The 9848-nt window shown below is 39.6% G+C and overlaps 1 protein-coding gene and 1 long non-coding RNA gene across 12 annotated transcripts in view; one reads left to right on the plus strand and one right to left on the minus strand.

The window, feature by feature from the left end:
- The window catches only part of LOC137346729 (hepatocyte nuclear factor 1-beta-like), a 91637-nt gene extending 87869 nt beyond the window's left edge, over window positions 1-3768 (minus strand). For all 7 annotated transcript variants that reach the window (XR_010968769.1, XR_010968770.1, XM_068010493.1 and 4 more), the window contains exon 1: window positions 3080-3768. Coding sequence is in view for 5 of the 7 variants with exons in the window: in XM_068010493.1 (XP_067866594.1) it covers window positions 3080-3429 (350 nt within the window). In the remaining 2 variants the exon portion in view is untranslated. The remainder of the gene's footprint in view (window positions 1-3079) is intronic.
- LOC137346730 (uncharacterized) lies at window positions 2069-8941 on the plus strand. 5 transcript variants are annotated; one of them, XR_010968774.1, is made up of 3 exons: window positions 2069-2284; window positions 6281-6651; window positions 8291-8941. It is a non-coding gene; the product is annotated as an uncharacterized lncRNA (long non-coding RNA). The 5 variants fall into 5 exon arrangements; XR_010968775.1 differs by lacking the exon at window positions 2069-2284 and adding an exon at window positions 3021-3044; XR_010968771.1 differs by lacking the exon at window positions 2069-2284 and adding an exon at window positions 3051-4215.
- The last annotated feature ends 907 nt before the right edge of the window (window positions 8942-9848 follow it).

A 9848-nucleotide genomic window follows, 5' to 3' on the forward strand; every position in this document is an offset into this window, starting at 1 on the left:
TTTTCACTATACAGATCGCAACATGCAGCCAAATAACCAGCCTTGATTCAGATGAATTTTCACCGCGTCTATATTAAAATCTACCCCGTTAGCCAACACAGACTCGAAAGCAGTTTTGGCAACTGCTTTCAAAGGGGACGGAAGATACATTCAGTTAATATTCCTCCTTCAGTACGTGTTGCAATAACATAAGAAAATCTCGACCATTTATTTTCAATTGGATAAGGTTTTCTTCCTGGTTAATTCGTGTTGATTTTTGAAAGATGATACATATTTCCACATTCCTTGCTAGCTGATATTTAAACCCACTAACCCTCCCTACACGGAAAGCAAAGTTTTGTAACACGACGGCGGGGACCCACTCATGCAGCCTCTACTGTGAATTGATCTGGTCTCAGAGAAACTCTGTGCAACGCACCCGCCAAGTTCTTTCTGAATTTTGTAGCTATTTTCCAATCTAGCAAACGGTGTAAATTCTGAATGCACTCAGTTTCAGCCTGGCCTGAAATCACAATACAAGTTTAGAGTCTACATTGAAAATGTAGCGAAGCCTCTTGGGGCCCGTGTTTGATTTTTTTTTCCCCAAAATAAGAATTGTCAGGTCGGCTGCTTTGATGGTCAGATATCTTTAATGTAAATCGATTGGTATATTTTGAAATGGTAAAAATCTGTGTGTTCTAGATCCGAAATCATCTGGACTGTGCGGGTGGAATCGGCAATGTCTCCCGTTTGGTCACACGAGAGAATGTACATGGCGTGTGTTCATTTTTATTCGCCGTGTAATTTTTTTTTTCTTATGTATTATGAAACAAAGTTTTTTTTATCTGGACACTGGTGACGGTTATTATACCCCATTTGAACGAATGACATTTCGTTTCCGTTTTTAAGCGGATTCAAAGTGCCGTTTGGCAACGTTAGAATTTATTTTCTTTTTTTTTAAAAAAAACAGTCCAAAAGATCCGCTAAAATCGGAATTGAAAACGTCTTCCCTTTTCCCGACTCATCACATTAGCTCCAGGCGTGTGATCTGGTTGGATTTCTGTCCTATAGTAACATTTATTGACCCCCCTCTCTTGCATTCGCCGAAAATTAAACGACTATCAAAAGGGTTAATCACAGTCCAAAAAATATTTAATTCGAATAGGAAAAACCGTAACTGCGATGCGACCATCGCTTTATCCGTGTTGTTGAAGTTAACAGTGAAACAACAGCATTGAAAGTTGTCGAAGGAGCCCAATTAGAACAGGGAGATATGAGACTTGTTCTGAACTCTCTGTCTTAGCACTGGGACCCAGGCTCGCTCCAGAGAATTATGTGTGTTTTTTTAATCGAATTTGATATATTTTATAATATTACGTTCAAAGCTGATTGACGATTGCAATTTTCAGATCATATTTAGTAAGTTATCACGGACTCCCAACCCAAACACAGAGTTGTTTGTTTAGGATAATGCCCGCATTTGGATTCAAGTCCCTTTACAACTCGGCTTTGCCAATGAGTAACCAGGTTACCCATTCACCTAATCAAAGCGTGTTCCACTTTTCTGTTCATTCGGGATTGATGATTTATAATAAATTAATAGCACTCTGCAGAAACGTCAGCTCCACGTGTCCCAGAATCTTGGGTCAGATTTATATTTACAAACTTGTTACAAGACGATTAGAAACTGCAGGAGCCATCCTCGCCCCTCATCCAAACACGCTTGGAATATTGGTGGAGTTACTGTCGGGATTAGCCATGTATTTTCGACATGTATTGGAAATCTTTGAATATATATAATTTTATATATATTTATGTCCGTATATATAGAGTCATATATAAAGTTATTGTTATATACACAGTCAGCCATTCGGTTGACTCTAATAAATGGGGGAAATACACTGATTTCCACTGTTAAAATATGACATGTTAATGATTAGGCTCCCTCCCTGTCGATTTGGGGCACAGAGCTTAGCGGTATGTGTACAATTTCGCACTCGGTTCTCGGGATCCAGAGGGACCTGGGTCGGAGGAGGCTGCACATGCTGTATACTCAGTGCCTGTTGAGGTTCCCTTTCTGGGTAAAGAGTCAAGACTTACGATTTATGGAGGTTTTGAAACAATGACTTCGAAGTAAAGCGAACCTGTGGCTGTATGTTTGAAATGAGTTGTCAAAAGCAACGCTTTACTAAGAAGCCTCCAAGCCAGAGTCTGTGTCTTACTTGACGTGTAATGGTTCCACCGATCTCAGTGTTCGTAACACACAAGAGTGCAATTTTCTAGCTGCTCAACATTTACTCTACTGGTAATTTAACTGGTTTGTTTTTAGATGCTAAAAGATCAGACAAGCTTCAGATAAACTGCCCTTAATTTCTGCTTCACGTTTTTGCTGTTAGAATATATTTATCATCCATTAAATTGTTCGATACTAAAGTAGACGAGAACAAGCCACAAACCCGTTAAGATGACAGAAAACCGAATCACCTGACTTTAAGGATGTTTTATGGTTAAATTCTTAATTAGCTGTGCCCCTTTAAAAAGGGGGCACTTTGGGGTGGTTTTTTTTGGGTTGATGACACGTAGGCAACCCGGTATCTCCCTAGTGATCATTTTAGACGAGGTATACTTCAATGATTATTTTGAATTTTCTGCCCATTTTATAGATTCGCGCCATGCGAAAGGGATCCTGGCAAAATTGGGACAGATTGTACTCAAGGTGAAACTGACAAAAATCCTAAGTGTGAAACTGACAACATGTCTATTCCAAATAAATAACGCTGCAAACCCCCTGCAAGATTTGCTCCGCTTTTCGTCCTTACCAGAAGCGATCTAGAAATTATCTTTCCAGATAAAATGCACGGGCGGATAAAGGCTTTTAAAAATAGCCAAGGCTTCTCATTAATCTCCATACAGCTCTTGCGCGTTGCATTTACTTTATATTCTCCTAATAAGAAATAAATAGTCAACTACTTAGATAATTAGTAACTAGCCCACGGGCGCTAGTGGATCTTTGCGCTGTTTTCAAATCGACAAGATGATCGCTCACTACACCACCGTGGGTTTAGGTAAAAGCATATATGTTGAAATAACGATACGTTACCTCAGCATTCTGTCCACCTCGGCCCTCTGCTCGGCCCCTTCCTCTGTATTGAGAGACTCCAGCTCCTTGAGAATCGGAGGGGTATCGTAGTCATCGCCGTCCTCGGAGCCCTCGTCCCCGGAGAGTTTGCCTTTGCTGTGCCCGTTGGTCAGAGTGTGGAAGACGGCTTTACTCTCCGAGCCGGAGCCGTTCATCTTCAAGGGGGACACGGGCAGGTTTTCCAACTTCACCTCGAAGTTTGGAGAGGGCTCCAAATCTTCCAGAGCCTGGATGAGAACATCTTTGGAAAGTCCCGAGCTGAGCAAAGCGCTCAGGAGCTCCTGCTGGAGAGATGTCAATTTGGACACCATCTTTTAAATAAATCAAACCTTTTACAAAATATATATACGCAGACCAATCGGATCCTTTGTAACTACTCGTTCCCTCTTATGCATCAAAAATAATATTTAAGAAGGGGAGAACAGGACGCAAACAATCCGGAGAAGCCGTTTTCCTGCAGGCGCCGTTTGCTCTAAACTGCCATGATCTTTCTTGGGGAAGAGAATATAAGAATATGCAAATCGGCGGGAAGTCTTTGTAAAAAAAAAAGTCTTAGCAATATGCAAATACCGACTGGCTGCGAGAGAGTGCGTTGGTGGAGCTGGGACAATGTGAGCCCAGCTCATTGTGTTTACATTTGAGACTGGCACATTTTATTGGCCGCTATTTATCGCTCCGCACCTAGAAAACTCTGAACTTTGGACCGGCGATGCGCTAAGTCCAGAGTCTGCCCTTGCACCAGCCGAATGGATACACTGCGCAAGCAAGGGATTTTTTTTTTAAACACCAGGGTCCATCATATTAATGGAGAAAATGGTAAAATAGATAGACGGGGATCTTAAGGGGAGGTTAAAACAAAAAAAAACACATCGGCGAGGAAATTCAAGCGTTGGACTTTTGTTTTAAGAAAATAAATTGCGAGACTTTTTTTTCCAAGTTTTGCAGAATGTACTGTACATCTTAAATGTAGAAAGCAACCCATTACAAAGTCAATTCGATAAAGCTCCGATTTTAAAGATTAAATATACGAAATAGGAATTGCAACAAAACAGACCTGCGGTTGGGAATTGGAGCGATTGGCGTTGGTTTGCTTAATGGTAGGAAGGACATTAAAAGTACTGATATGATTCCGACGAAATAACAGCGTAAAATTCCCAATCCTATTTGAGAATGAGAGGTTTAATTTATACTGCTTTGATCAGACTTGGCAAACATCAATCCATAGTTATTTTATTCGGAGTAAAACAATGGAATTTAGATGTAAATCCCTTCAATTCACTTTCGGATTACTTTTCCCAAAATGAAGGAGGTTCACAAATTCGTGACAATTGCACAGGGTTGGATTTTAACTCCAATTGGAACCAAAGGGAAAGAGTTTAAAGCGTGTCTGTTTTCGTCTCTGTCAAACTCTCACTCACTATATTTCCAAAATGTAAGAATGATTTGTGTGGGACTGTATAATTTATGCAAGTTGTGAAAAAAAGGACAAATTTAAGTTTTGAATTGTATATTGAGCTAGAAAATGTCTTATGGAGATTAAAACATACATTGTTTGTAATTATTCAGAAGTTGCAAGTTTAGTTAGCACATGAATAATCGTCATAGATCTTTTCCGTCTATAAAATCCATTTAAAACGAGTAAATGCAACAAGTTGGAGATGTGTTATGCGAAGTTCAGTTGGTTAATATATCTGGTGCGATTCAATTGAATCTATGAATTAGAAAAATAAAAATAGAACAAAGAGGGCGCGAGTAAAAATATTTTACACACTTTATAATATATAAACAATAAAGTATATGTATCTTCAATTTCGAACTGTGCTTCGCTGGCCTTTTCGGAGTAATAGTTCAAACGGATTCCTAAAACAATATCCCTCCAGGAGGGAGCTAATGTCTCGATGGGACACAACAGGTCCTGGACAACACTTTACTGCAGTTTTATTGCCTCGGCACTGTTAAATGTTCGCTGAGCGCCTTCAGACATCCCGTTTGGAATTTGTTTCGCTACCAGACAGAGCAATCGAACGGCACATTCTGCGGGCCTGTCCTCCCCTCATGTTGGAGCCAGAACAATTCCTGAAATCTTTGCAGAGAACTAGTGCTTTGTTGATCAGACACCTGCCCAGCGCTTTTCACATGCAATTATACTCAAAATAACATTTTCTTCAATTCCACATTTCATGGCGTTCAGTTTTACTCTCATGATGAACGTCCAGTCAGTTCGTTAAAAAAAAAACGAAGCAATAATAAATCAGGTTTCAGTGCAACTTATGTATGCTTAGAGACAACTCAGATTCTGTCCTTAAAATAAAACACTCACACGAACAGGTCAGCGTCGGTGTGTGGAGCTGCAAGTGACTGCAGCAATAACCAGGCTCTCCCTTTGAGTCTTATTTGTCTTATCAACAGTTTGATCCTAGGGTTTATAAATTAAATCAAATCAAGTCCGGTTAATGCTATATATACATATACATCCTGAGGGCATAAAAACGACAGAAGAACATCGGCATTAAAAGTGGACAGAAGAGTGAGGACATTTGTGTGTGTTGGGAAAGAATACAAACCGTGTCACTCCAGGGGGAAATGCACGGCCTTCCTCTCTCCAATCTGAACATGTCATTACTAATGGATAGCACATAAGGGATATTTCAGAATGTCCTATTCTAATGTGAGTGTGCACTGACCACTGTTTTATGTTGCAGTTTATAGGGAGTCCGGTTTGCTTTCAGTTAATAGTGAATTGTAATTTACTCCACATCTTATATCCTGGCCGTCATTGAGGGATTTGACACAAAACACGAATTTTAATGGAAGTATATGTGGTGGAGAGTGCTTGTAACTCCCCTGTTGCCTCTGGATCACATATTGACCCAATATGGCCGCTTTAATCTCCAGATAGTTGACTAAAAGATGCCCAGAGTTCATCACTGATGATTAAAAGATTTCTCCCCTATCTTATAACTCTGGTCATAAATGATGACTAAAAGCAATTTTCTCTGCTGCTAAACCCAGAATTATTTTTTAAACCGCTAATTAATGCAATTAAGTATCAGACGGTTGAATAATTCAAATTATAAATTTAAAACTTTTAACATTTCATTTAGAAAGCAGACAATGGCATTGGGAAATATAGATTGAGTTGGGTTTATTTGCGTTTTACAGATCAAACGGCCAGTCAAGAACAGGAACTGTGAAACGCTTTATCCACCAAAATCTTTAGGAATTCCATGTAAGAAAATCGCTTGGAATAAAATTACACCCCCACCTCCAAAAAATGTACCAGAACAAAACAGAATGATCGATACAAGTAGAAACAGGTCAACGACATTTGCGGATAAATCAATATTTTTGTGTATACAGCCGACTGCTGCACGGGAGGGACTGGAGTTTTGCTGCGACTAAAACGGCTTATTGGTGGGACTGTTGAAAAAACAATTGGGGGAAGTTTTCTAGAGAACAGGGAAATAAAACATGTGCTCGGTGAAAGAGAGAATCTGGCCTGTGATGGAAGCTACAAGAAGTCCTTTTGAAAGGTACATCTCTGATTAGGAGTGAAGCGAATTAATATCTAAATATTTTTATTTGGTGTATTTACCCATTCCGAGCCGTTTTTATCCCTAGGTTAAATAAATATTGCTCTCTATGAGTGAATGGGATATGTAAGGGGCATTAAACGAATGAGCGCAACGCCCTGACTGTAAGAACGTGTCTTGTTTTACATTATAGATCTTGAGAGCCAAATTAGTAATTTAACTCAGCGCAGAGTTTAATATACATTAAATGTGAAATGTGTTTTCAATTGGGTTATTTAGCTTGCAGAAACCATTCTACCCAACTGCATTTTTCAAATCCGCATCAGTCGCTTATACACCAAGTACATGTTATGAGGGCTAAATACGTAAACAATATTGTCCACCTTGTCGCTTTCTCTGTCTAAATTGTGTAACTGTCATTAAACAGAAATAAGTACCAAGTAAGCGTGTTGAATGCTAGCACTCCGCCACAGTAACTACAATACATGATAATCGAATATAACATATTAATAACCTTAAATAAAATAATGGGAAACTGGGCATCTTTCGCTATCAAACTCTATGACTTTCTAGTAAAGTACGGGAGATATTTTTCTTCATGTGTTTTCCCCCTCTGTTACTCTGGCACTGTAAACAGAGCAGACGTAACTTGCCAATAAGCGTTTTTACCTGCTGTAAACTTTACACTAATCAATGCTGCAAACAGCGAGCTTGCCAAAAGGGCGGGCGGAGGGAAGGTGGGAGGAAAGAAAGGACACAACGAAAATAAATGATATATACAGAAAGAGAGATATTTATATATCGCACCGTGCATGTCGCCGTAAAACTGTTTTGCATAGATTTGGGCTTTTGATAATTCAGCCGAATAAAATGGTGACTGCGCCCTTAAATTAAGTTTTCGCCTCCCAATGCATTATGCAGTCGCAGTTTATGTAATCAATCTCCAGAGAGGAGACCCTGAATAGAGCCCATTGTCACATCAAATGTTATCACTCTCCATAATCGTGTAACTTTCGTGTTTTACAGAACAGCAGAGAGATAATTCCCGCCGATTATCTCAGCGACATTAATGTGTTCTTTCATAGCTTTTAAAAAAATAAAGAACCTTAATTTTCGTATCCAGGTGGACTTTGTAATAAACTGTAAATAGGGTAGACCCTATTTTCATGTGTTTTCCAATTTTCCAAACTGTCCTCCCTGTTAAGTAAATAAGAGTTTGTGACATTGATTAAACTCTGATTATATAAACAATACTGAACCAGCCCCCAAAAGTGCATCTTCAAGTACAACAATGTGACTACACAAGTTATTTCAACATGCCTGAGTCTAAATGTAGTAATGGCGAGACAGCTTCCCCTAGTTCTGCACTTTAGTGGTTTATACTGTGCTGTTATCAAGGGATTGACTCGCGGATACCGATTAGTTTATGAAGGGGGTTGAAGTATAATAGTTTAAAACCCTTGTTTTTAAGTTGTCATAATCACACACTTGTTAAATCTGGGAGGGGTTTACCGGTTTAGTTTGCAAAGAATCGCCAGATTTTCAGTTTACATCCTTTTGGCTTTATTATTTACCGAGTTATCGAAGGAGATTATTGAAGGGACGCTATTATTAAGGAAATTCTGTTATTGCCTTTCAGATATGTCATTGGACGAAACAGCTCTTCCATTGACGGAGTTCGTACAGAATTCATTTAAAGAGGGATTTTCGTACAGAGAGAAACAAACAGCATTTGTACTGAAATCTTGATCCAAATATGTTGCAAAAGCAGATCATTGAATACAAATACCATTATTTTCCATTGCTGTCAATTCTTTTACACGAGGTCTTTGAAAAGAACAATCGTTTAATTTAAAAACTGGCAATTCGTTGCTAACCTACTATTTATAAAGCGATTAATGGGGTTTTAAAAGATATCTGTTTAAATGAGTAGTTAATTTCGCATATAATGTACGAGAGAAACAACATCACCGAGTTCAGGGTTTTTTTTTGGCGATTGTCGTTTAAACATCTGAATCTACGTCAATATTTCGTCAGTGGTTTATGAAACACGTGGATACATTAATACAGACAAGGAGATTTTAGAGAGAGGGGGAAATGGTATTTGGCCAGGATTTCACGCTTTCAGAAATGTTTCTTAATAATAGTGAAAGCTGAACAGCCTCCTCAAGTTTGGTCCGTTTGTTTATTCTCACTGATGTTGCTCTGTTCTCACACTCTTACTGAAAACTTCCCAAATCTCTCAGTTTTTGCTTCATAAATGATGCACTATTTCGTGCCCATATATTTATCTTTGTATTCTCACTGGATTTCTTTTTTTTAAACAGTAAAGAACATTTAGAATCTTAATTGCCAAAAGCAATTGAAAACAATGTCCAATTATGTAGACAATTTTATTGTCAATCCACGTCTCCTAAAGCCAGTGTGGGGTGAGGGTCAGGATAGGGTTAATGACTTCGTGTGGATTCATTTGTTAAAACGGGGCACCTCTATTGGGGAGTTTCGTGGTTTCACTGTATTGTACGTTCATGCTGGAGTTCCCAGAGTTGGAGGCTGGTAGCTGCAGATTGACTTCCAGCCCTGCGGTCCCCCATTTCCCCTGCTTGTGTGTCCGAGGCAGAGCTCTGCGCAGGCTGGCCCCAGATGGGAAGAAAGTGTTTGTACATCGCATATGGCATTGGCCCTTAACTTTGTAAACACTGACATTAACTGCAGGTAGCTTTAAAGTGTCCCGGGAGTCTTCAAGAGACACCCTCATCCCACCTCCTCCAAGTCGCTTTCTGAACCCTGTTTGGCATTGCACTGGCGTTATGCTACAAGGAGTGGCATTCCGTAGTGTTGTCAGATGCTTTCTCCTGGGGGTCCACTCCCCACACACACTGGATTTAAACTGCAATTTTAGCATGGTGTTCAGTGCAAAAACACTTTGCAGCGATACTAAAATCCCAGTGTACGTGCACTCTAGGGTCCGTCAGCGGAATTCCTTAAAATATATAACTGTCTCGCTTATGTCTCTTCAAATTGCTATTTCGTAGCATTTAAAATATTTTCTAAAATCCTCAATGCGCTGTTTGGAGTCCGCCCCCGGCATTATGTAGCCCCACCGTCATTCCACTGGGTTGAGACCTGTTCCTGCTAACCATGATGTGGAACCGGCGGTGATGAGTTATACTGCTGGCTCTGCATTGCGTTGCAAT

This window comes from Heterodontus francisci, chromosome 30 (assembly GCF_036365525.1).
Source record: "Heterodontus francisci isolate sHetFra1 chromosome 30, sHetFra1.hap1, whole genome shotgun sequence".
Classification (NCBI taxonomy): Eukaryota; Metazoa; Chordata; class Chondrichthyes; order Heterodontiformes; family Heterodontidae; genus Heterodontus; species Heterodontus francisci.